Source organism: Perca flavescens, chromosome 12, assembly GCF_004354835.1.
Source record: "Perca flavescens isolate YP-PL-M2 chromosome 12, PFLA_1.0, whole genome shotgun sequence".
In the NCBI taxonomy this organism is placed as follows: Eukaryota; Metazoa; Chordata; class Actinopteri; order Perciformes; family Percidae; genus Perca; species Perca flavescens.
Genome location: NC_041342.1, coordinates 23,531,319 through 23,558,603, shown reverse-complemented (window position 1 = coordinate 23,558,603; position 27,285 = coordinate 23,531,319). Strand labels below are relative to the sequence as shown.

Below are 27,285 nucleotides of genomic sequence, written 5' to 3'. Positions count from 1 at the left end.
TTCAGCAGGGGAAGAAATAAGAGGGGGAAAATGGCCTTGGGATTTTGGGGTTGGAAATCAGTTTGAGAGGTTGGGGGTGAGTGGGGGTATACTATACGTCTTTGGGGGTACAGGGAATGGAGGTTTCTGTGAGAAATGGCTTTTAAAGCGCTTAAACATGCTAGTGTGCGTTTAGAGATTTTATGGAAGTTGCTACATGATTGTGACATCAAATACAAAACAATACATTAAGTCTTAAGCCCCACTAGTAGAGCTCATGGATGGTCCAAAATGGAAAGTGTATATTCTCTGGAGAGCGGGAATAATAATATATATATATATTTTTTTTTTACATGTAATCCTGACATCTTAGTCATCCTTTACCCTCTGGGGTTCACAAATTATTTGGGAATTCTGGCCATTATTTAGCTGGATAACTGGAAACAACAATTGTTAGTTGTTTTTTTAAGATAATTTTTTTGGGCATTTTTAGGTCTTTATTGACAGGACAGCTGAAGAAATGAAAGGGGTGAGAGCAGGGGAATGACATGCAGCAAAGGGCCGCAGGTCGGAGTCGAACCCTGGCCCGCTGCATCGAAGACTAAACCTCTATATATGGGCGCCCGCTCTACCAACTGAGCCATCCGGGTGCCCCAATTGTTAGTTTTTAGTTAAAGTTTCAAGAGAATGATGGGGGAGCGCTACAAAAAAGTTTGTGCAATCATCAAATTTAAAAGGCATCATCCTCTGGGGAGCATGCATATTCACAATAGAATAACATTATAGTGTCCAAAACAAAAATGGTTCATTTTCTGTGGAGCATCAATGTGCCAAATATTTTTTTTGGCATCCTACTGTATATCATCTGGGGTTCAAACTGAGCAGCATGGACATTGGGTACCTTGTCTTGAAATAAAGTCCATCAAGGGAAAACCTAGACCTGATGGTGGCAACAGACAAAAGGTCAGGGCGGTCATTAGGAATGATGCTTTGAGAACCATGAAATGTATGCCAGTTATTTTTTCCCAGATGTTGCTGTTGAGATTGTGCTTTGGGACAAAGTATTTGTGACATCATCCTTAGGCCCCCGTCAGCAGGAATAAAAGACTATAAAGAAGGAATGATTTTGATTGTTAGCTCTGCATCCATGGTTTGACTTCCATGGCAAACACTTCAAGGGATGTCATCCACATGAGATGGATAGCTGAAATGTTGATCTAAAAAGAAAGCTCCAGGATAGGGTTAAACTATCAACAAACTGTTGCTGCATCGAAATCCAAACACTAATCACACTTCACCCTCTGTGTACATTAGACTGTTTCAGGCTCAGACTCCCGGGCAGTGTAGCCCTGTCTCCAGATCAGCTGTAAGAAAGGTTGTGATGGCAGAGATTTGGCTCCCCTCTTGATGTTTACATTCTCCAGACACAGGGGAGGATGAGGAGAGAAAGAGGGAAAAGAGAAACAGAGAGAGAATTACTTACAGCTGCAGCACTGTAACCCCGAGTGTGAGTGCTTCTGGGCACGGACACAACATTTTATGGCTAACATTAGGGTTTTGAGTAGTTTTTATGAGGGGTGTTTGTGTGTATTGTGTGTGGATGAGTAAGGGGCAGATAGAGGAGACTTACATAACATGTTTAAGGTCTGCTGTCTTTGCCTCGCTTTTGTTTCAGTCCACTCAAACAGAACATTTACAAGCGACGAATATCCTTGCAGGCAACTAGTGAAGAGGGATTAAAGATGTGGTACATTTGACGTGTATATTAAAGTGCTGATAGTGGTAGTCCTGGAAACCGCTTGTGTGCCATGAGCCAAGTAAAGAAAAACTCTCAGAAAGTCCGAACACTTGGCATGGCTCAAAAGCCAAAGTCTCCCGGGAGCCAGCCATCATCATGGTGTTCTGTAAATAAGAAAAACATGCCCAGTGAAGATGTAATGAGGTCACTTATCAGCCAGGGCATTCAGAGGGTGTGCCTCGCTTCCTCTTAGCATCCCGCCATCTGTCAGGGGAAGGACAAACGACCTCAGCGACTATTGCCAATGATGTGATGTGGCGTCAGACTCTATGACAGGCTTCAAGTTGACTGAAGGAGCAGGCAGGCCAAACGTTCTGAAGTACAGCTTTTCTAGAAGAAATTAACCAGGTCCGATTTTTTTTCTTTTGCTTCAAACTCAAGAGTTTTTACAAAAACTACTATTGATTATAGCTGTTTTCCCCTTAATAGCTAGACCAAACCACCACAGGAACAGCTTTCACATAAAAAATCACACAGGGTAATTACTTCACAAATAATAGGAAATTGTGAGAAAACACAACAACACTTTTTTTCTCCCAACCACATGAAAAGGATTCCATTACTAGAATGTTAAGCACTGCTGATCAAGAAAGCCTCTTTGAATCCCTAACCAGCAAAATGGGTCCAGCTTAAACTGTGAAAAAACATAGGATTGTGCCATTTGTTGGTCTGGTGAATACTAAAATATACTCAGCATGCAGCCTCCATTACTTTCAAGTGAAGGTATCTTTAAGAAAATCTTGCACCACGGATGGTTTAATAGAGTGGGTCAGGGCTGGTTCACAAAAGATAAACATTATGTCAAGCTTTTGGCACTGGATGTGTACATTTGTCGAAGAGAGACGGCAACACTCATGGATTTAAAGGCACTGCCATGTTTGGTAGCAGAGGAGTGTGTTTACTGGAGATACTTGGATCGAACATGCTCCGTGTTTGGTTTAGAACAGAGATCTTCAACAGGGAGTCCGTAATCCCTAGGGGGGTCCTCAGAGTCACAGCAGGTTTGGAGCTTTGGAGTTTGAACCAAAGTAGTGAAAAAACTAAACTCTACCACAGCGCGCACTCTCTCTGTATTGTGAGCAATTAAGACATTGGAAAGAGTAATTTAGTAGTATAACAAAAGACAGCTGCTGCACAATAAGTATCGCCACTGGCATAGTCATAAAAACATAACAGATTTTGCAGCTTATTAAACTAATCAAATCTAATCTCCTTCTGGGCACTGTGCCTGATCTACAGTAAAATCAATCAGCTTAAGATACCACGTGAAAACTACACCTTACGTGGTACAGCCTGTAGATGGTCTATCTATATATGGTTTATTCAGGTTTTTGTGGAGACCAAGCAGTCTATGAGGATAATACAAGACACTAATGGCAAATTACATTGGTCTAAGCATACTTATATGTGAAATTACTTTGCCACTCTGGCATGCTTTCTGTATGGAGTCTATATTATTTCAGAGAGCCATTGGGGAGAGGGGTTAAAGCCTGGAATGTACACTATTTCCCCACAGGAAGCCGAGCAGGGAAGTCTACCATTGCCCCACGCCCAGATCTCTCCATCGCACGCAGAGTTAAACCAGCTACTAAATCATAGTACAACAATTATGTATGACACAAAGAGTGAAATAAACATCACAGTATGCTACTCTTCACCTTTTGTTTTATTAAAGACAATTTATCTTTAATACATCTTACAGTTTCATTGTACAAAATTTCACATTACAAAAATATTAAAAGGCTTTTTTTTTTTAAACAAACATGGACTGAAGCAGTCTACCTTGAGAGCTTTGATTTTCATAAAAATTTATTTTCACAAGTTGTCAACGTTCCTTGATGCCATCTGCCAAGCTTTGCCTCTTTAAAGCAGCATGTTTTACATTTACACAGGTCTCGACACACAAGTCATAGTGGGCGTTTCTTCAAAAGATATAATGTATATATACAAATGATACACTATTGTACAATGTATGGTAGCACGCAGAATCTTCTGATGCTGTATATAGATTTTCAAGCCATGTATGAAGAAAAAACTATAGTTTCTTATAAGCATCAGATCAAAGTTTGTCTCAGTAACTTAAAGCTGAGGAAGATGCTTTCGGTCAGTGGTTTTAAGTGTCATTACTTTTTTTGCTAAAAAGTTAATAACATCAATGTCAAGCAAACATATTAGCATCATTATTACTTTTAAAATTCATTTCGTCTTTAATAATGCAGAACCTCATTGCCTGCCCTATTGTATTACAAGATATTACTAAGCAGTTACAATGTGCCAAAAGTATTATTTTTTTAAACTGTATTGCTTAATTGTGCTTTGATACTGAAAAGCTACTTTAAGTAACCAATGTTCTAGACGTCCCTGTCTTTATTTTGAATATATGTATATACTGTATGCCTGTGTAGGATACAGTGTATCACAGGATTTCTCAGTGATGTGAATCATCACTACGGTTAGTAACGGTAACATTATATGCACTAACGTAGATGCTTCCCCCCCCCACAGTGTTCCCGTCTCAAGTTACACGTGTCTGTTGGAGCAGGTGCCACTTCTCTGGCTGAAGAGAGGCACACTTGTAGGCTATAAACACTGAAATATATAGACATGACATTAAGACACATTGGTACGCTCACAGAAAGGACACACACACACACACACACACACACACACACACACACACACACACACACACACACACACACACACACACACACACACACACACACACACACACACACACACACACACACACACACACACAATTTCATTAAATGGCTCAGTGGGGGCTCGTCCTAGCCAGCAGAAAGAGGCCCACATCCAACAAATACGTTCTTACTGTACTTTCCACCTAGTGTAACTTATGTGCACCTTCTAAGGAACACGGCATTATGGACATAACAAAGCTGACAGTCTTACAAAGCTTTCCAAAAGCTTCACTTTCGGTAATTCAAGTGGATACACACAGGACTGAGTTTCGCTAAAATAGTGCTATAAATCACACATACAATGCTTGTGTTTGTAATAAAACCAAACAAAAACAACATCCTTCATGAAATCAAGGAATTTGTTTTTTTGTCATGATTTGTTTGTATTAGTCACACAGTGAGTGAGTGAGTGAGTGAGTGAGTGAGTGAGTGGCAGGAATATAATAGTAGCTCCCATGCTGAATGCAGCTGAGGGGAGAAGGCACAAAAGCCACACACAGCTTTGATTACAGCTGCCGTTTCTCAGTTTTGTTTCATTTCAGACTTGTGTCCATGGAAAGGCCTTGACAGAGGAGAATCTCAAATAATCTTCATAACAGAAGAGGTACAAATATCCCCATTCCTCTCTCTTTTCCACATTAAAATGGCTGGTGAGACTAGAGGAAAAAGATGAACATTTCCATTGAGTAGGCAAAACTTGGTTGACAGTTTTCCATAGACCTCTTTCCCTCATCCTATGAGACGCTCAAGATTCCATAGTTGGTCTCCATTATCCAGATTGTAGGGAGTTTATTTGTATCCAGTATTGACCAGTGGCTGTAGCAGTGACTTAAAAAAAAAGTCACCGGTCAGGGTTACGTACAGTCAGATTGAAGCCTTCTCTAAGCCATTATGAGATGGTTACTCCGCTCTCTGTTGTCCGCTGGAGGAACTAGATCTTTCTTCACTGGGGTTGGCGAAAGGGTAGAGCGTCTACCTTTGGGCTTGAACAAATCAGACACAAAGAATACCTGTGGAGGGAATAGAAAACAACATTGAACATCTAAATCATTGCAAAGTGGCTGATTATCAAGAACTATAATAATGCAGAAATATTTGTCTTGGAGGGGAGGTACACAACAGTATGGACAGTAGACTACACATATAATACCAGATATATCTTTTTTTGCATTGTAGCCTCCTAACACTACTTAAGTGTGGTGCCTCGAATATCGAAATGGCTACATTCAAAAATAATTGCCCGGTCCCCTTTTCTTCCAATTTTCTGTTATCCAATGTAATGCCATTTTCTTTCACTTTAACAGAGTTCTTCAAGGTTCTGTATTAGGCCCCCTTCTGTTTCCATTTAAATGCACACTCTCTACAATATAATTAGTAAACAGTGTTTCTACACCCCCCTCAAGAAAAAAAGTTACATAAATGAAGTTATAATCATTATCATTATTTAACTGGAAAGTCATAAATAACATGTTATGAAATTAATTTATAGTTAAGGCCATATGATCTAATCCAATATAGAAGATTACAATATCACAACATAATGTAGAACCACTCACTATGCAGTAGGCCACCAGGGCTCCCTGCACAAAACCTGCCAGGACATCAGTTGGGTGGTGCTTGTGATCAGAGACACGGGACAGGCCGGTGTAGAAAGACATCATGAGGAGGGTGAACTGGGTCAGAGGGCGCAGCAGGCGAGCTCCATGCCAATTGAAACGAGACTGCAGGTAAAACTGTAAAAGAGAAGAAATTATAAAGGCGATATAGATAGAAAGTAGTGGTGTCATTAAAATATTTAATCGCGATTAAATCGCATTAATGTCATAGTTAACTTGCAATTAATCACACATTTTTATCTATTCTAAATGTCCCTCGATTTCTTTTTTTCTCTCATTTTAATGCTCTTATCAACATGGAAAAGTGGATCGGCTTGCTTTGTGCTTTTATCGCCTGGCTTTGACAAGGAGGCGGAGAATTGGCATCAGCTGTGTGCTTGGCCATCAAGTGGTATTTCAGACTGGACGTGCTGCGATGGTAGCTCAGTTCACAATGACAAAACACACAGATCACTTTGGTCTTGTCAATGGAACCATTTGGCAACTTTGTAAAAGTAAACTTTCCAATCAGAATCTTATTGGCATCCATTTTGGTATCTCGCGCTCGCCATCCACTCAAAACGTAACGTTAGCCTACTACTCTTTGGCCCGCTCGCAAGCCCAAACAAGTGCGTGTGGCGTGCCTGTTGTTTTGTTTCCGGTCTAGCTAGATCCGGTGTGGTGTTGAAGTTGTTCTACCGTTATTAGTTATTGCAGCAGCATGTGAAAAAAACTACAAAGTTTGCTAGGCCAAAAAGAACGTTAATCTTGCGCTAAAAAAATTGACACTGTTAAAATGGGTTTGCGTCAACGCCGTTAAATAACACATTTAACTGACAGCACTAATAGAAAGTGTTTTGTACCTAGGTAGGGACTTTTTTTTTTAATTTGTTGTGTAATCATACACGGATGAATGTGTGTGTTAAAAACAATTCAGTAACTCACCACCAGGTAAAGCATGGTGTACATGGAGAATGATGCATGTCCAGAGAAAAAAGACTTCCTGAGAAGAATAGAGGACAATCCTATTATACCACAGCTTACAATATGTACAATACATATGTAAATTGTATGCAATATATATATTTTTAAGATAAAACATTTAAAAAATATTGTTCTCTCAATTTATCATTAATACCTGGCCTCCTGAACTTTGCTCTCTGGCCCCTGACACTGGTAGTCAGTGATGTAGCCCAGGGAGCAGTTGATAGTGGAGAAGTCAGGTTTGCACACATCGAGGAAGTGAGGGCGCATTCGGCCCACTGACACTTTGGCAATGTCAGTGAAGGACTGGCTGATGGCGCAGCCGAAGATGAACACGCCCACCTGCTTGTAGAGAGCCGATATGTAGGGGTTCCCTACAAAAGACTTGGATCCCTCGTTTAGAAAGTAGATCCTGTAGCTCTCCCCGACGATGATCTGAAGGCACAGAAGTCATGGCGACGTCAGTGGATATCATGATTTTAACACAGTCCCAGTCCCAATGTCCACCCTAATTCCTAAACACTTCATTCACATCTCCTGAGTTATCCGTGAAAATGTGTGAGTGCAGGAGAGCCAAAACATTTTAGGAGGAATGGGACAGCACTATTAAATTATGTTACTTGGACAGAAGAATTTGCTTGGCCAGCCACGTGTGATGCTCATTATTTCGAATGTAATTTAATACTCAATTGAGCAGTTGATACTCATTATCTGAATATAATAATAGCCTAATAAAGTTTTGTTCTTGTAAGACCTTTTTTCATACTTTTAGACATCCACCGTCATCACCATTTTTTAACATTAGGACACTACATTGTGCTTACAGAGGGACAGCACTAAGCTATTGTGGACTTACTGGAAATGTGCATCAAAGCTTGTAATTCGGGTAAGGATGGACATTTGGGACCGGGCTATAGAGAACTCAAGTGATGTATGTGACTAAAATAACTTTTTTTCAGGATCAAGATGTTATTATGACAGCTTAAACAGAATACAGGGATTTCTTCTGAAGTGGTTTGAAAAGGGCTACTTTATAGTTGAATGTGTTTACCTGTGCCATTCTACTTCTGAGAGAAAACAGTGAGGCGACGTGGGAGGCAACTCAAACTGTCCGCCATGTATAGTTTTATGTAAGTGTGTAAATAAACCACCGTCTAAAACCGACGATCGACGTGTATGGCGCACTTAGGGGGAGGTGGATAGCCATAACTCACAACAGCTGTTCCAGCTCAAAAAACGCCTTCCCAACCCCCCTCATCCCCTGTTGTCATCCAGCAGCTCACAAATGAAAGTGTGGAAGAGGAGTCAGAACGAGAGTGTGGAGGGAGTTCCAGGGAGAAAAGTGGAGGGATGGAGGGCAGAGTGAGAGGAAGGGAGGATAGAAAGCTAAAAGAGTAGAGGAGAGGAATAAAAAAAAAAAAAGAGGAAGGTGAGGAGAGGGATGAGGAGTGGAGTGAGAGGGAGCGGTGGAGGCACCGCTGGTTCTAATCAGCAGAAACGCTGAGCTAGGCGACGTGTCTGATTTTGGTGGCCAGACTCCACCAGGCGCACGTCGGGGGCACGTTTGTTTTTCACCGCTGCGGCTGCCTCTCTGAAACGGCTCCGATTTCACACGGGAAGTCTGGCCGTTTTCATGTTAGTATCTCGGTTTCATCAGACATTCTTCTGAGGGGCGCAGAAATAAGTCTCATTCTGGGAAAACACTCTCTGCAGAGGGATAGCCCTGACGAAGATTTAACAAGCTGATAGAGTCTGTTGTTTTCCACCATCCAGGCCTTTAGAGCCAGCTCAATAAAGCCCAGCTGTTTTCATGGGAAAAAGGGAAGGGGGGGGGGAACACATCTGGTTCCCCTTGTGAGAAAGATTTAACTATGTGAATGAATAAATAAATTGGCATTGGAGGATATGTAGCTGTTAGACTGAGACCTCAAGAGATAATCATGGGTGAAAGACGCCGATTTGTGGCTTATGTTAAACGTCTTGTATTTCCAAAATGACACCACGGTGTTTTCATTTCTTCTAAAAAAAATAAAAATATATCTGCATAAATTATAAAGGATGTGGCCTTTTGTGTTTCTCAGCTCTAGTCAGTGGGAAACGAAGCACTAAATGACCTAATGTTGGTGTTTTCTGGTTCAGAAAACACAAATCCTGGCCAGAACGCTCCGGGGGGTGGGGGGAAGGGGATGGATTGAAAAGTCATATTTTTGCAAGAGGAAGATGAGATATCTGGCAAAGTCTTCTTGTTTTGGGCCTTCACCACAATTCCACCCCACCAATTACAGTATTTAACCAAACAACCATTGCGTCAACCATAATTACACAGGGCCAGAACTCCTTCTCACCATGAAAACCCCTGTGGCCCCGAGCCCGTAGAGTAGTCTGCTCTCCAGGAGCAGGGCACTAGTGGCTACAGGGAGAGACAGGCCATGCCATGTGGCAAGGGACCTTCCCACTGTTGGTCTGCCAGGTGACAACTGCATATGCTATGGCAGTGCTAAGTAACACCACAGAGCAACTAGAAGGTTTCTGAAGATTTTTCAAGTGTGCCTGCTGCTAAGTGCATGTGCCAGGAATCTGTTTTGTTAACACATTACCGATCACTTGGCATTTTCAATGTGGTTGCTAATGTGTTAATAGCTGTTGAGACATTGCTAGGTGTTGTTAGTTGTCTAGCGCATAGTTGCTAAATAGACATCTAAGGTGCGTCTCCTATGTGGTAGCTCGTTGTTTGCTAAGTTGCTGCTGGGGATTTTTGTTCCCAATGTGTTTACAGGTGGTTGCTACGTGGATGATATGGATTTCGGGGTGATTTCTAAAGTTTTAGTAGATGGTTGCTAAGTTGGTTAGAGTGGTTGCTTATGGTGTTACAGTCCAATGGTCGATTCAATTGACATATTAGATAAAAACTTGACAGATAGCAACAAATCTAGACACTTTTTAAATGGCCTCTTTGCCATTGCCTCAATGAAAATAGCATTATATTTTACTACAGACATGACAATGGGCCCCAACTTGTAGTTTTAAACTTACCATCTTAGACTCCTGCAGTAATGTGTTTTTCTCCTCCTTTGTTGTGTATTATGTATTGTTTTTTTATTACTTAGGTGTGGATTTTGGTGGGATTGGGTACATCCTGCCTTCAGGATGTAGGGTTGTGCTATGTTTTGCTACACTACTTTAGTAGAAATGCATAGTGAACTGTGCATGTCAGTATTTACACTGGATTTTTGAGCCACAGTACTACTGTGAATTCAGAAGTGTTTTGAGAGAGCTCAAAGGCCAATCATGTCCTTGGATGCACAAGTGGGGGAAACAACGAAGGCCAAAACAATGCTTTGGGTCGCAGTTATGTGTGTAAAGTCTAACTAAAAATGCTCGCCATGACAAAGGCATGCAGACAGATGCATTCCTCAAAATGGAATGCATGTCTGAAAACTATGGCAGAAAAATCGACAGTTTTAAGCGTACCTCTGAGCAGTGGCAAATGGAGAAAAATGAAACTGAATTATAGAATTCTAGGATGACAGTTTAGTGTGAAGCTCTTGGATACATCCTCACTGTTTTCTCCCGGGAGATCGCAACAAATTACTCGACACTTGCTCGCTCGCTAAAGTGCTTCAATCAACTGAGGCATCTTAAGCCCCGGAGGAGAAAAGCCTTGAACAAATGTTGTTGACTGCTTTTTATCTGGAATGTGCTGAAGCCAATCAGAGGGACAGATAGCACAGGTATGGGGAGTGGTCGTTTCAGTAGTCATGTAGGATCAGGAGGACTCTGATGGAGTGTGCACAAGTGCATTTCTCTAAACATGACGTCAGTCGGAATATGCATGGTTTGGTTGGAGAAAACGTGTTGTAATTGTAGTTTAAAACCTCTATATGATTACCATATTATTATATATTGTTGGAAATGTTATCATTAACTAATTATAACTCCTACTGGGCATATTGTGAAATACTCCAATGCAGTGAGGATGAGAAATTGTGGTCAGCATCTGGTATAAGGTGTCAGTTGGTGCTGCTAGTAATGGTGAAGGCTGCTGAAACATAAAGAGTGAGGATGACATTAGTAATCAGAGTGAGGTGACTTACAGAGAGGATGGTGATAAGAATGCCAGCCGCACTAAGCACACCGTCGCTAATGGTGTCTCCGTTTTTGGCCGGGTACTTGATGGACTCATCATCGCAGTAAAACCCTCTACGGTAAGGCTGAACAGCGCTGGTCTCAATGACCAAGAAAGGCAGGCCGGCTAGTGTGAAGAAGCAGTGAGCGGCACAGGAGGGGGTGGGGATGGGTGAGGGAGAGAGAGAGAGAGAGAGATGGAGGTGCTGGGTTAATTGACACGCAAATTACTTAGGTCGCAGGTACGAGCAAGAGGCAACAAGGGAACATCTGGGACAGACTCAGTCCATTCTGTGGCTGTTAACTGTGACTAATCAAGAAATAATGACCCCAGCTTTGTTCAATATTCAGTTTTAGTGGGGACTTTTGAGCAGACCTGATGTCTCAAAGGGCCATATCGGTTTGTTTCTTGTTGTTTTACTGCTGGCCATTTTCCAAAGCACACGGTTTCTTTTTAGATTCTCTCTTCAGGCTGCCATTGGTGAATGACGATGAGTGGCAGACATTTGGAATTAAAGGAACCTAAAATACACAATACATGAATGTTAACTAATTCTATGAGTCTTCTATGGTAGTACATAAAAAATCTCCAGGTTTTGGACTGACAGAATAAACGATTATTCAATTATTCAAGAAAATAATCTGTAGTTGAAAATTACTATTTTCAAAGGTCAAGAGTGAACTTACAAACTCATCGAATCTTTGGTATTTTTACTTCATAAATTACTTCAACAATGAAACCATTTTGTTAAAGTAGTGAAATGAATGGAAAGCAATGGATGCCACTAGGAAATAAATCAATCTGAAAGCTTATGATAATACACAGTAGCTTTGGAAAATGGTTGGCAGTAATGCACATATACTTGATTTGCAGCTAATGAAGTACAACATAAAACCACCGAGTGGGAGTCACAGCCTGTCGAACCAATCATGTTTTTTTTGAGCCGTCACAAGCCAACCATTGGATGAACCGAGAGCGTCCCAACATATGCTCTCTCTCTCTTTCTCTTGCAGTACCACACTTACTGAGACCACGGGTACAGTGACGCCCACGGCTGAGAGCACGGTGGTGGACACCGTGCTGCCTTTATAGGTCAGCCTGATGCTGTTGTCATTGCAGAAGAATCCTCTCTGGTAAGGCGGGAAGGGAGATTTGTGCAAAAACACAGCAACAAGCAACACTGTATGGTTGGACACACAGGAGCAGAGGTCAGACAGCTCTTTAAACCACAACAGTGGACAGCTGCATTAATAGACATATCAACAGGAAGACTAATAGAAAAGAACACAAAAGACACAGACATCTCAGACATTCATACAAACATTTAAAAAAAAAAAAAAAAAAAAAACTCCCAGCAGATGTGTATTCAAGTTATCGATTTCATCCTGTTTTCAAAACTGACACTGATGCTGTCATGAGAAATGTGTTGGAATGAATGCTAAAATCAAAGCAACATTGTTGTTTTAGACTTAAGTGAACCTTTTATGCTTAGAATAGCGTCAACTGATCTTAAACAGGCTGAGTTAGCACTAAAAGGATTGGATGTGTCATGCTCTTAAGAGAGAGACCATTTCTGTTGACAAAAAAAAACATTAACAGTATCAGAGCCATCCCTCCTTTCCTGCCGAGGCTTTCAAGTGCACTTAAAAAGGCCCACTTTAAGATGCCGGGGGGGAGGGGGGGTGTCTGCGTCCGATCAATTTAGTGTCTTTTTGCCAAGTAAAGTGGCAAGATCTTATTTATCTCCTGTCAACAAACAAGAGTGGGTGTTACTGAGATGCAAGCCAAAAAAAAGACAGCTTATTTTTGCATTTACCAATGGCTTCAATGCAGGACTTTGAAATTTGAGTTTGGACGTAGTACCCAGGAGAGGCTTCAAATCTCTGACAGAATTTGGAAAACACACTTTCAAAATCACTTCAAAAGCAGCATTTAACTGATGGTGGAGCTTACAAGTCACTCTTTGAGATCTGCCGATACAAAGGAAAACAAACAGCAGCATTCACTTTCTCACACGCTCTCTTCGTCTGTCTCTCAGTTTCAAAAGCACCGGGGTGTAGAGGTCAGTGCTGAGAGCTGCTAAAGGCAGGATAGTTGCGGTGAGGGGGGGCGTGATTTCTGAAACCAAATGTCAACACACGCTTCACTTGCTGAGCACATCAGCCCCACACACACACACACACACACACACACACACACACACACACACACACACACACACACACACACACACACACACACACACACACACACACACACACACACACACACACACACACACACACACACACACACACACACACACACACACACACACACACACACACACACACACACACACACCCTTTGGCCTTTGAAGGTCCAGCTGGGTTGAGCTCAGGTTACAGACGGAGCGCTGCTGCCTGATGGGAACTCCAGGATGCTGGCATTCCCTCCATATTCAGCAGGATTCACATTATTAACTTTCTCGTTTTCATTTTCGCTCTTCAAACAAATACCTACAATACAGCTACAATCGGCTCCAGAGCGAGTCTGGTGGCAAGAGAAAGAGCAGGGCGGTATGTCTCAGAGTTCTGTAACTGTAAAAATATACGGTACTTTACAGTACCCTGAATCTTTAACGTCTGATCCCTTCAGTTTGCTTAGCCTGGCCATGAACAGAACCACTCAGGACTTCCCAAACTGCTGATATGTATCTTTTGAGAAAAGGCATACACAGCTGAAAGTGATGGATGTGATAACTCCAGAGTATTGACCCCTGCCTTTACACACACTCACAGACCAGACAAGGCCAGAGGCAGAGATTGATGGAAAGAGACACAGGTTGCAAATGAATTGATGAAATAAAGTGCCCACAACCTGCAATGGTCAAGTGCTTCAAACAGCTGATTAAAAAGAAGAAGAAAAACACAACCAGACAGCCAAGTCCTGTTTTCCAGAAGCTCAGCAGGGCTTTCTTCTCCGCTCAGCCCTTCGACCCCTTCTATCCGTCTTAACAGTGCAGCATCAGCATTGAGTACGGCATGTTAGGATTTCCCCCTCCTACCCTCTTCCTGCTTTCCCGCTTCTAACAGCCAGGGGGCGAGGAGGAGGGGGGAGGGTGTCCTTGTCCTGCCAAGAACAACACCAGTCAGCACAGGCGTGGGTATGTCTTCTGCATTAGCTCAACATCAGCCCAAAGACAACAGAAACAAACAAAGTGAAATTTAGAGCTGGAGGGAGGACCCCCTCCGCCCCCCAAGTTTTCGGTTGCTAATGCTAAACATCAGGTGTCTTCTATTTGGTTTTGCCCTAAAGCAGTTTGCTTTACAATCAACTGGGGACCCCCAACTGAAAATAAGCAAACACTGTAAAAATGATGGCTTTTTCAGCACATAACGGAGCGCCGTCTCACATCAGAATTGAGAGAAAACGTATCATTAAGACACACTTGTTAGAATTTCCTACGCTTGCCCGTTTGCCTTTCCCCCAGTTCAGCACAGGCAGCTCCATGTAGCTGCAGTTTGTGGAAACTAGAACCAATGTGTAATCCTCGCGCTGAATTAAATCCCCACTATATTTGGAGGCATTCGCCAAAACACCAAGTGTGACTATTAAAATAAACGCACATTTTCCACTTGCAGGGATCGCTCACTGTCTGGCGTAGAAATGTATACATGTCTGAGGCATTCGGGGTGTATACACAGATGCAGTTGTTTTTACTCACAGCAGCCCCCACACAACCTGCCCCCTGTCTGTCTGTCAGGCCTGCTGAAAAAATTAGTTCACAGTTCCACTGCAGAAGTGAAACCGGTTATGCCTGCTTGGGTTAAATAAAAGCGCATTAGCATTGAATTGCTAGCGGCTATAACTGCTGCTCTTATTTTTTTCACTCCATTTATTATTCACATTTCTAAGGAAGAGTGGGTATTATACACAAGGCAGTTATCATATCTGGTCCTCTTCTTTACCCACAGCCCCCAATTACACACACACAAAAACAAAAAAGAAATGCTGACAATACATTGGCACTTACAATACATGTATGCACATAGAAACACAAAGTATATGCATACATTTATACACACATGACCTTGTATGCACATACATGTAGCAGAAATTATTGCAGACATCATTCAGTAGTACCTGGGGAAAATGCACATACTGTAAATGATATGATTGTGGCCTGCTGTCTTCTAATTTTCCAACATGCAATAGAATAGGCCAAGTCTATGTTTTTCTTTTGGTGTTTGGTTAGTTGTAGACACTCTACTGAGCTCACACTGAGTAATTAAAATGTCTATACAACCATGTTTGACTATTACTTAAATGAAGGCTTTGCTAATGTCCCAGAGCCATGTTTAACTGTCTGATAAACTTCTTAACTCAAGATACTTTCCTCAAAAACAACTTTGAGGCCCATGTTGGATGTTCTAAGTGGGCAGCACGGTTTGTATCTTGCAGGACTTTAACTAAAACTGACAATTGACACTTCATCTCCTTTCAGTGCTTGAACTTCAACTAGTGCTTCAACTTCAGCCTTTTTGACTTCTTTAACTAACTGTATTATCAACTGACACTTCAACGTCTTTCTGTCTTTTTTATTTCAAATGTTGTAAATGCAATGTAAATGTTCAGCATATCTGATAGAAAACACTCATGTTAGTTCACTTGAAAAGGGTCAATTTAACCAAATTACAAGAATGGAGATTCTTTCAGTTTCAGTTTTAGTGTTGAGACTATCCCAACATTAATACAACAAGTATTAGATACCATCAACATTACAAAAGTTTTATTTGTTTTTGTAATTTGGGTTAACTTCAACATAAAAAAGGAAGGGTGTTCAGAAACCTAAAAAATATAGGTGGAATTGTAGCCGATTAACCACCTTTCACCTCGTGCTGAACCAGGGCAAAAGCACACAGAAACATAAGACGATTAACTGGGAAACATGAGAGCCACCTGCTACAGCTTAAACTGAACCTGACCACCTCACCAGGGTTCAAGCAAAACACTAAATAATTGCTTTCCTCAGCATTATTTGTCAGGATTTAGTTCCAATCACCACTGAATCAGGGTGAATTTCTTCTCTAGTGTACTGACTGACGTTATCTTTACTGGTGGTCTACTGGGATCACAGTGACTGGAGATAGTGTGTGTGAGAGAGATGGATACAGTAATACTAGAAGTGCAATCAGTGTGTGACAATGGAGGAGTGATGATAGCCAGAACCTGCCCAACATTTCCTCCTTGTGGTAGCTCTCTTTAAACCACATCTTTAGCCAGGAAAACACTGTGGAAATGTACATGCACAGAGCAAATCATGGGGATTTACCCACCATAGAGACAAAAACTAGACTAAATATAGCTTGTCAGAAAGAAAGAGTGTTTATACTGTAGCTCCTTCATGGGATTGCTTTAACAATAGCCAGAATGGTGCTTTCCCCATGCAGTTGCAACAGTTTTGTTTTATAGTTGAACACTGCTGTTTGCAATCATGTTCGCACACTAACATTCCACAGAACAACACATTGGAAACATATGGTTATATCAGAGAAGAAAATTAGTGAAATTAGTAAATGGTCAAAAGGTTTAAGCCCCGAGGACAGGCCAACCTTTTGCAGGACTTTTGGGTTTAAACTTCAGTGTAACAAAAATATTTAACAACCTTAACCCAGTGTCTGCAGCTGTTGAACATCAAAGGACTTGTGCTGATGTACATGCGCGCACACACACACACACACACACACACACACACACACACTCAGGTCTGACCTTTTCAACACCACTTCCCTTAATTACTCCACACCCACACACACACACACACACACACACACACACACACACACACACATTATATTATGCCAGATGTTGAGATCAAGAGAATTCTTGCTGGTGTGGAATGTGAGCCATTCTGGAAAATATAATGAGGAGTCAAAGCAGAGGTACAGTACAGGTGTGGCTCGAGACCAAAGAAATATATCCCTTATGGAGCTATTTATTAAAGTTTCCCCTTTGACAGCACTATTATTTTGAAGGGTGGGGGCTGAGGAAAACATACTTCCCCTAGCTAAACTAATTTATGGAAAATATCTAGCTTAATGGCTGTTATTATAGCTAAATATGTAGGCTACAGTTGGGAATGGGCAATCACTTGTTGCTTAGGTAACACAGCTTGTCGAGCTGATGTAGCTGGCTAGCTAAAACATTTAGGCTATAACTAAAGTGTTTGAATATGATAATTCGTTTTAAATGTTAAGTATCGTAATAGTTTCAATTAACTGTACATTTATTAAATGTAACTGATATTTAGCTAGCTTAACCTATAAGGACAGTACAAGTAGAGACGTCCTCTAAGTACAATACTAATTAACGTTAACATTATTGAGCAGTTATATATAGGGCAACAATCACATGGAAGATACAGTATGAGCTGGAGCAAAAAATGTAATCTTGAACATGCTTAAGTCCTGCAAAGTTAAACATATTACAATGAAACAATATTTGAGTTAAAAAGAAAAGAAAAAGGGTCATCAATTCTATGCCGAGTACCAAAAGTCCTGTATAAGAGGACTAGTAATACATACACGTTATACATAGCCATATCATACATGTTGACGGTAATTAACATGCAGTGGGACTCTTACCTAAAAATAAGCAGAAGAGGTCCACTCCGACCAGTAACTTTCTCCTGCTGTGGTCTTTGCAGTTATTGTTGTTCAGTGAACTGCCGCCGTTCCTCGTCTCGGCTGCCATAGTTTTCTCATATATCAAACAGCGTTGCATTTAAAACGTGTTATGAATAAATAAAAGGGAAAAAAATAAAAAGGGTATCACAAATTGTGTTACAAGCTGTCGCAGTACCTTTATTTTTTACTCTCTACAAGTGCATAGCGATTCTACTTGGATCCTAAGGAGTCGTCGTCATGCAAGTCTAAACTGTTAGTCTGCTATTCAGAAAATACGCTCCTTCAAAATGTAACCACTAGCTAGTTGTCTTCTAACAGTCACAGCTCTCACTCTTTCTTCTAACCATCCTTACTATATTACTCCTGTTCTTAAGGGTAGAGAGTCCTGTGACAGCGTTCCAAGCAAGCCACTCCTCCAGCTCCTCCCTTTTCAATTAATAGCAGCCCCCCCCCTCCCTCTCTCTCTCTCTCACGCACACACACCCCTCTAATGGGGCTGTGTGTTCCTCAACTCAGCAGTAACAAGGGGGATTTCACAAAGCAAAGTCAGACAGACAATGAAAAAGACCCATGAATAGAAGCACCAATGTACATCTATGTGGTTATTTTTTTATTGAGTTCTGTTGCTTTTTTTTTTTTTTACAGAAGTTAGGAATTGGTGAACAGTCTATTCTTCTAAAAAAAGACTGTGTGACACATGTGTACTGTGACAAATGAAAACCCTGAAAAGTTTAATGACATTTTATAAAAGGTTCATATACTGTATATGCCATCTTGACAAAGTATCAACTGAGAGTGAAGTGCGGATAAGAAAGGATGAATTGTATCACCGATCTCAGGAGTGAATTACTGTAGGTCTACAGGAGCTACACTATATACATTATGATTGCTCCAGCAGTCTGTTTCAATCAGGGACAAACAATATCATCAAAAACATAAATCAATAACAAATATTTATTAGATGTAACAGAAACAAAAAATCTAAATGCAAAGAAAACATTCACAAACAAATCCTTAAATATAAGCTTCTCCAAGTGAACAGTTGGCTACTTTATGTCATTGCTCTTTGGATGAAGTGCAATGATTCTATTTGTGCTCTATTAACAGTAACATCAAAAGGAAAGAAAAGTGTAGAACACAATGTTAAATATGCAAATATAACAAATTAAAACAAAAAAGGTGAGATCAGAATTATAGTCATATCAGCAGCTCCATTCATGATCGTTTCCTTTTCTCCACTGTGGAGGATCCAAAAACAATATTCAGATACACGGCAAACTGGTCTCCATGGCAGATATTCTTCATGGTATCACATCCCAACAGTCAACTGCGCAGTTTTAGTTTTCATCCCGACTTTACTTGCTCCAGCCAGTGTGGTAATCAGAAGGTGTCAGCATATAGTGGCGGGGGAGGAAGGAGCTCCAGCTCTGTGAAGTCAGCCTCTTGTTCACTGTCATACAAAACACAAGGGACATCACAGTTCAGAAGGGGAATGCTAAACAACCTGAAGTACTACGAGCACTCTGCTAATATTAATAAAGATCAATCGGAGGCAAGCTTCACTTGCTGATAAGAAGGAAACCGGTCAACACGTACGGATATGGAGGCTCCTCAACAGCAAACAAGAAGCCTGGATAAAGACGAGCAGATACAAATGCCACATCAACTCTGAACTGTCTCTGCACCATGTCTCCTGGTTACATGAATCAGATAAATGTACCCTACAAGTCTTTTTCCATTACAGGCAGGGCGCCAACCGGACTGTAGAGTTCTTAAAAGAGATTTGTAAGTACCCTCCTCTTAGCTTCACCATTATCAGTGAGAGTGACAAGCGGTGACAACGGTGGAGTCATGGAAATAAATCTGTAAACTTACTTGATTGCTCAGCACTTTGCATAGGATAGAATGAATGAAGTGAAGAAAACATGTTTAAATGATTAAATATGACAACATCAGTGGACATGAAAAAAATAACTTTGAATAAAGTAATGTTTGAGGTCATGGATAAGAGAATACTGTACTTTGTTGGGGTTGCTCCTCCACTATCAGGGATGTCATTAAATTCATCTTTGGTGTGTTGGAAGAAGATGGCTAGTTTCTGCAGGGCCTCGTGTCTGTTCCTGAAGAATGAAGACAAGAAACAGTTAGGACTTATTTTTACTACTATAACGATTAATTTTCATTCTCACCAGTGGCCTACAGGGGGCGAGGAACACCTATACAATTTATTACAATCCAATACAGTAACGCTGAAATAAATACTACTTTTATTAAGCTTTTGATGATTAGCCCATCTGTCCAAGAGCGTGCGGCTTACTTTAACAAAATGTCATCATATTCCACTTCAGACTCAAATTATTTTTTACATAGAAACGTTGGATAAAACTCTCAGCAATACTTTTGAGCTACTTTTATGAGAATTGGGCAGGTTGGGCTCTGAATAGAGTATTTGGTGCCATCGAAATCTGGTAACACTGACTTGTAATGTACTGATTTGCTGCTTTTCCTTGTTATATATGAAAGTACACAGGATATCTTTGGGATTCAGACTGCTGGTCGGACAAAACAAGCTATTTGAATACCTCACTTTAGGCTCTGGCAAATTATAATGGGCATTTTTTTTCACAACTTTTTTTGAAATTTTAACTGAGAAAATAACAAAAACAATTGCTAGTTGAAGGCATAGTCCCCTGTGTTAGTGTCATCCAATGCACAAACTATTGATTTTGGGCTCTACTATAATCATATAGTAGGACTACTACCAAAAATGTCAGGACCCACACATAATGTTTCCAATTATCAATATCTTTTGCACTCTACATCACTTTTCTTTCCAATGTTTAATATTTAGTTACTCATGAAGAGATATATGTTACACACACCCCGTTTGGAGAAGGTGGATGCAGAAAGATTTATGTACATTTGGGTAAGCAAGGAAAAGTGCCAAGGTTTGAGACTTACTGCGTGTGTAGGTCCTCCAGGTTGGCATCGCTCAGAGTGTGCTGGGTGCTGACATAGCCACATGCTGTCAAAACGAACACATGAAGGGCAGAGGTTGGTGGGAAGGTGAGGGACGGATGGGGGGTGAGTTATGCAAAGACAGTATGACAGAGGGAGGGAGTAAGGAAGCGGCACGGTAAAAATGCACATCAAAAGGAAAGTTACAGTCTGCCATGTTAATGCATAACATAAAACAACCACAGGCAGAGCTTGCATTCCCCAGGCTGAGAGGGAGGGGGGTGGGGGGCATGTTTTCACTTCAAAAAAAGGACCGGATGTAAAATGTACTCACACATCTCAGGGAGTGAAACAGTCTGATGGGGAAAGCTACTATACAGAATAGAGAGGAAAAAAAAATATTACAATGTCTCACATAAATTCAATCATATCTTTCAGAGGGAATTAGTTAAATGCGCTCTCATGTGGCCAAAGGTTTCGGTCATTCTTTTAAAAAACAACTGATTGATTTGAAACCAAACTTTAAGCCACAATAAAGGCCAGTACTTACTGGCTTTCAATGGGGGGTGAGAGGGTCTCATCTTCACATGCCCACTCCTCACTGTCATCTGTGACTGTGGAAAAACAAAAGGAGTTTGATCAAGCACACTGTGCATGGTGGTGATAGATGTTTTGCAGGGTAGAAACTGAAACCTCCAGCTTACATGGAATTCCTTCACAATCATAAAACAACACATGGCTGTCAAGCAGATGACAACTAGTAAAGTTATTCAGGCCAGGCATTTGGTCGTGTGTCTCTTTCAGCTGGTTGCCAACCTCTGTGCAACTGTTCTCTGTCAGTCAACAAGTCCATTCATTATATCAACCAGTTAACTGTATGTCTTAGCAGAAGTTAGGGTTAGAGGTGACAGTACAACCCATATATCAATAGTAAGTTAAGTTTTTGAGCAGAGGCTAATGATACTTACAACTGCTTGTTAGTACGGCGTGGGTAGAAGATCTGCAAAACAAAACAAAAAGTTTGTTAGAGTTATGAACCCACACACCCACCCCAAACCAAAGAATGTTATCAGTGAGCTACCTAGTACCTGCTCCCAATGCTGATGGTATCCCCCTCCAGGTTGCCTCCGCGTCCAGCTGCTTGGGCCTTCTTGCCAAGTTCCAGCATCTCTTTGATATTTAGTTCAACATTCATCACTGAAATATAGCCGTCTGCAATACCCAGGATGAAGCAGTTACTGAACACACGGAGAAACTGTGGTGCAAACGTGTTAAAACGAAAATACTCCTTTGTAAAGAATTCCCATTACTTCTATGCGATCAGAGGTTATTCTTAGCCTGCTTGTAGTCCAAAATTCAGGTGAGGTCAAGACATGCGTAGGTTGTTTTAGTCTGGGTCAAATCTTGTGAAACAACCTGGTATCAGCACCAATGCGTTGTTATAGCTCAAATCCTGATTTCCATTCTCGGGCTTACATGAAAACCTGCGTCTAAACTCACACTTGTTGTTGGCGTCTCGGGCCAACCATTTGCCTTTGGGGCAGCTGGTGGTGCGAATGATGCCGACGGTGTCGCCGCTCTTCACTGGCAGGTCATTCTTGCGAACCTTGCTAGCCACCATCACCTTGGCGTGGTACATGGGCTCCTCCTCCCCGCTCACCTTGAGAGTCACATTTTCAGTAATGAGAGGCTGTGGTTTGGACTGATTGCAGAGCAGTTCGGCAGTGCATAGTTTACTGCTTTTCATTGACCATCGTTGTGACACTAAGATATACATTAACATGCAATATTTGTGTAATATATGTAACATTTGCAAGCAATATTAAATTTGTACAAGCCTTTTAAAAGCAGACGAGAAAAAATGAAAAGGTTAACTTCCAAGGAAAGTGATTGCGTAACTTACTTTGAATTTCTTTTTCATTTCATTTTCCTTCTTCTCCCTTTCTTTTTGCTCCTTTCTCTGCTTCTCCAGACGATGCTTTTCCCTCTTCCTCTGTTCTTTAAGGTAAGCATTGTCGGGGCTTTGGCGTTCTTTCAGACTGTTCAGTGGCCAAAAAATAAAATAAAATAAATAATAAAATAAACGAAATATAAATTGAAGCTTATGAAAAGTACCAAAAAATAAATAAAAACTGAACAAGAAATGACAAAAGCGGTTTTCAATGTGAAAACATAGGAAATAAGCGTTTGGCCCGCTGTATGAGAGGAAAGTTGTCTAACATACCTGTGGACATGATTATGGGCCGAATGAGCGTGTTCTGATGCCCTGCCCCTGCAGTTTGATTACCACAGTAAGAGAAAAATCAATTGCCACCTTTCGTCTGGCAAAAAAACAATGTCAATGACAGGACTTGTATGTTTGAAAAACACAAAATAAAAAAAAATAAAAAAGACATACCACGGATTCCGTGGCCACATGTTAAGAACCGCCTCCTCCTTGTTCAAATAAACAGATGATACATTTCATTTACCACATATTGGACTGTTAAACAGAGTGAAGCACAATGTTTCTTCATTGCACAGGATGTGTCTGACCGTAAACTTAACGCTTCTCTTATTACACTTATACACTCAATTAGATTAAATTAAAAAAAATGAGTTACCATTGGGTGGTTGTCAGCATATGGATCTGTAAAAATTATTGACAACGAAGTTAAACAGGGACAACAAATGTCTGCAACAGAGCTGATATCAAAAAGAAAAACTGTATTAAGTAAACATTCTTACTCTTCAGACAACCTCTTCGTTTCCACGAGTTCTGGCCCAAGAATTTGTTGATGTTCTCGACATCCTCATACACATTATTGCACGACTCAAAGTAACTGTCCTGTTGAGATACACTAGAGGGTACAAACAGGAAATGTCTTAACACACTGAAATGTGAAAAAAAAAAAAAAAAAAAAAAAAAAAAAAAGTGTGATTGCAGGTACTACAAAACTCACTTGGAATGTGGTTGAATCCCATCATTCAATGTTGCGTGGTGACCATTGTCGGTTTCCTGTGCAGCAGAGTGAGACTCAGTCTCTCCCAGGTCAGTCTCATCAGCGTGAGTGCTAGAAAGAGGATCTACGCTCACCTCCTCACCCTGAGACCACTGCTCACATACAGCAGGCTCTGGGAACTCTGAACAGTTTATTGGTTCATGGAAGCTGGCTGGATCGAGGGGTATTATGTTTTGATTGCCAATGTTCAGACCTTGGAGGCTGGTTCTCATAAGGGGCTCTACAGGATCGCACACTGCTAAGTCAGGTTGGGGATCCTCAACATCGGCGGCCCCGCAGTCATCTGGCAGAGGAAGGTCAGTGCTGACTAAGTCTAAGGCCTCCAGTTCTAGCGCACTAATGTCAACAGCTTCACTCTCAGCTATTTCCATCTCTGAATTCTCAAAGTCTGGAAACTCTGGAGCATCTAGTACAGGGTTGGAGGTGAATGGGTGCTCAGCAACTGGCTCTCCTGGTGACATCTCTACAATAAGAAACCAAAACCAGCACAGAATCAGAACAGATGTTCAACCTTACCACAAATAGGTTGAAAGTAAACTGCAGTACAATACACAGTAAGCGATGTCAAAGTAAAAATAAAACTTTTTTGCCATCATAATCTTCACTGTGTAGCCAGAAAGGGGTGGTGCGCAAATCAAGGCTACAGGAATGAAAAAAAAAACAACAACAACAAGTTAACATACCGTTAACTGTGTGTCGGTGGTAACAGCTGAGATCTACCAATGGAGGTCTGGGAGGCTTTGGCGGCAATGGACCCAGTAACCTCAAGTCAGGTAAAGGCTTCTTTTGCAGAGCATAGGGTGGAAGAGGTTTACCAGTCCTGACAGAGGGAAGAGCGTTATCTCTGCCAAACTGCTTATCCAACGCAGACTCTAACCATTGGGAAATACAATATCGCAAATGCATTAGAAATCTAATCGAATAAACAGTATGAGAAGATAAGGGTGTCTAATGTGGACATAATGTGTTTATCACTGAATTACACTGTATAACTCACTGCGTGTAGAGTGGTTGGCTTTGAAGAAAGGCCGGGCTGATAGATAAGCCATGTGTGGAAGAAAGACTGGTGGGGGTATGGGTAGCTCAGGTTCAACAATGTTCTGTGGCGGCAAAGGGAACGCCTTGTCTCTTGAGACGTAGTCAGGGGAATGCAAGTTCTTAGGTTTGGCAGAGAACAACATCTGCCTGCGTGAAAACTTCTTCCTGGCCCTCTCCAAGGTGCTAATGATTTTGTTGTCGGAGTCAGCATTTGTCTCTGCAGAAGGAGGGGTAGTTGGGATATCGGGGCTGGAGAAGGGGAGCTCAGCGGTTGATTGGTCACTTTGGAGCAAAGCCCCGTCTTCTGTGGTTTGTTTTTCCACAGAGGGCAACGCGCAGGGAGCACTGGAAGGTCTGGTGGTCAAATCAGCATAGGTAGGCTCCTCTCCATTTTCTGCCTTGACCTTTGATGCCTTGGCTGACTTGAAAGGAAGCAGCAAACCTTTCTTCTTGATTTTAGTTTGTGGCAGGACTTCTTTGCCTGGCTCCAGTTTGTGCTCATTTTTGGCTGAGGGTTCTGTCTTTCGCTCTTTTACAGGCAGGATTGGAAGCACCAGAGGCATGTGTCTTTCTTTGAGGGACTGTCTTGTTGTGCCATCTCCATTAGCTAGCTGAGATGAGGGAGAGGTCTGCTGAGGTTGTGGTGGAAATGAAATCGGTCGCTTGCCTCCAGATGTCCGCAGCCCCTCTCTGAAGATGACCCGGGTAACCGCTGGGGTCTCATTTTCTCCAGGAATATTAATACTACTGACCACAGAGCTGTAGTGACCTCCAGGACGTGGAAAGCATTTGGGTTTTTCGGCAACAGCTGGTCGAGTGGTTTTCGATTGAGCCAGGAGGGCCTCTTCCTGAAACTTGGCCCTCAGAGCTTTGAAGTTTCTCAGTCCCTCCATTAAAAAGAGAAGGGAAAAAAAATGAATAATCATTATTCGTTAGATTAATAGAAATGCTATTACTGTCACAGACAATTTACTTGATGGTTAGTTTAGGGATCCAAACCCAACACAATAGAATTTAAGGGTTGGTTTACCAAAGTTACAAAAAGCACTTTCTCAGTCACTCCAGAGTGCTATCTAGTTATGCAGATAGTTTTGGTTTTACATGCCGAGTAGGGCTGAACATTTAATTGTTTTCAAATCGAAATCCCGATTTGAAAGAATGCGATTAGCTAATCGTGAAGAACTTGATTAATTGAATGCGAAATATTTAGTCGAATGTTTGGGGTTACATTTGATTCAACATGTTTTTATTCCTCTCTTTTTATTATTATATTTACTGTTTATTCATAAGATAAATGCTGAAATAATGTTACATATCACACAGATTGTTTACAGAAATGTCCTATTTTCAGTAGATCTGTCATTTATTTTGTATTACTTTATTTAACAGGATCGTAGAAAGGTGCTACATAAAATATAAAAAATAAAAATCACAAATCAAAATTAAAATTTAGATCATTGATTAATCCTTTTGAGTCATTTATGAAAATAAAATGTAAAATAAATCTTGTGTTCTAGCTTCTCAAATGTGAATATTTGCTGGTTTTGACCATTAAACTGAATGTTTGGACCGTTGGGTGGACAAAACAAGATATTTGAGCTTTTGGGAACAGTGATGATCATTTTTCAGAAACTCTATAAACCAAACAATTAACTGATGAACCGAAACAATATTTGATAGGTTAATCAATAACAAAAACAGTTGTTAGTCCACAGAACACATGGTGAACTGTTGACATTAAGGTCTAATACAGAATAACAGCTAACGTTAGCCTACAACTTTTCTCAGGAATAATGCTGCTTATTTTTATGTAATTTCTCAATGCTGTCAGCACCACAAAAGAAATTAAATTGCAGCCATCGTTTTGAGGTGGAGGTAAATATCTCAGAGATGGATATCTGAAAACCTTGTGATAATCTTGCTAAACCATACACTTTTATGATAAACAAGTGAGACAAATTGGCTCAAAAACGGTGCATTAAACATGGAGTAACGTAACAGCTAGCACAGGGCATGGTAGGAAAGCTAACATTAACGTTACCTAAATATAGTTATCCTCTTAAGGTCCTCAGGCTAAAATTACTTTATTTATCTTTAAAAGTTACCTCGTCCATCGTAGCTCGTTCTGTTCATCACCATTCACGTTTGTACTTTTGGAAAGCGGTCTAAACTGAGGTGACGTGGACGCTGTCGGCTACGCTGATAAATGTATCGAGATGAATCCAACAGACTGTTTATGCTAAAACAAACAATTTGAACGCACCGCCGTGGGACCACGCGTGGGACACGCGACGCACCTGCGTGCTGCGCGTGACCTGATGACGTGCGCGTTCTTGCTGTTTAATTGACAAATCAGAAGCGACGGAAACCACTTTGTATGTGGATAGATATTATCAAGGCATTGTTATTGAGGGTTATTATAATATTATTGA

At 41.1% G+C, this 27,285-nt stretch overlaps 2 protein-coding genes across 8 annotated transcripts; both read right to left on the bottom strand.

The window, feature by feature from the left end:
* Positions 1-3,424: 3,424 nt before the first annotated feature.
* On the bottom strand, positions 3,425-18,248 carry LOC114565001 (phospholipid phosphatase 3). 2 transcript variants are annotated; one of them, XM_028592771.1, is made up of 6 exons: positions 17,814-18,248; positions 12,213-12,367; positions 7,216-7,496; positions 7,023-7,080; positions 6,039-6,215; positions 3,425-5,492 (listed from the first exon to the last, which is right to left on the bottom strand). In XM_028592771.1, exons 1-6 carry the CDS (start codon positions 17,950-17,952, stop codon positions 5,364-5,366), a joined length of 939 nt encoding a protein of 312 aa, XP_028448572.1. In that variant the 5' UTR covers positions 17,953-18,248; the 3' UTR covers positions 3,425-5,363. The 2 variants fall into 2 exon arrangements, with proteins under 2 accessions (XP_028448572.1, XP_028448571.1); XM_028592770.1 differs by lacking the exon at positions 12,213-12,367 and adding an exon at positions 11,156-11,313.
* A 234-nt stretch (positions 18,249-18,482) lies between these two features.
* Positions 18,483-27,182, bottom strand: si:ch211-188c16.1 (FYN-binding protein 2). Of its 6 annotated transcripts, none has more exons than XM_028594223.1 (19): positions 26,959-27,182; positions 24,813-25,743; positions 24,499-24,687; positions 23,756-24,278; positions 23,541-23,653; positions 23,417-23,442; positions 23,212-23,249; positions 23,038-23,085; positions 22,717-22,852; positions 22,314-22,473; positions 21,902-22,025; positions 21,782-21,813; positions 21,364-21,427; positions 21,148-21,182; positions 20,817-20,880; positions 19,877-19,975; positions 19,731-19,744; positions 19,452-19,485; positions 18,483-19,305 (listed from the first exon to the last, which is right to left on the bottom strand). In XM_028594223.1, exons 1-19 carry the CDS (start codon positions 26,965-26,967, stop codon positions 19,236-19,238), a joined length of 2,709 nt encoding a protein of 902 aa, XP_028450024.1. In that variant the 5' UTR covers positions 26,968-27,182; the 3' UTR covers positions 18,483-19,235. The 6 variants fall into 6 exon arrangements, with proteins under 6 accessions (XP_028450024.1, XP_028450022.1, XP_028450023.1 ...); XM_028594221.1 differs by having other exon boundaries at positions 21,148-21,185; positions 26,959-27,181; XM_028594222.1 differs by having other exon boundaries at positions 21,148-21,185; positions 24,813-25,740; positions 26,959-27,181.
* Between the last annotated feature and the right edge of the window lie 103 nt (positions 27,183-27,285).

Coding starts and splice junctions, on each gene's coding strand:
- LOC114565001 (XM_028592770.1), bottom strand. CDS start 17,952: ATGCAACGCTGTTTGATATATGAGAAAACTATGGCAGCCGAGACGAGG. Junction 11,314..17,813: donor CCTCTTCTGCTTATTTTTAG/GTAAGAGTCCCA, acceptor TCTTCACACTAG/CCGGCCTGCCTTTCTTGGTC. Junction 6,216..7,022: donor ACACCATGCTTTACCTGGTG/GTGAGTTACTGA, acceptor TCTCTTTTACAG/TTTTACCTGCAGTCTCGTTT.
- si:ch211-188c16.1 (XM_028594221.1), bottom strand. Junction 22,853..23,037: donor GCCCATAATCATGTCCACAG/GTATGTTAGACA, acceptor GCCACTGAACAG/TCTGAAAGAACGCCAAAGCC. Junction 21,814..21,901: donor ACCATCAGCATTGGGAGCAG/GTACTAGGTAGC, acceptor TTTGTTTTGCAG/ATCTTCTACCCACGCCGTAC.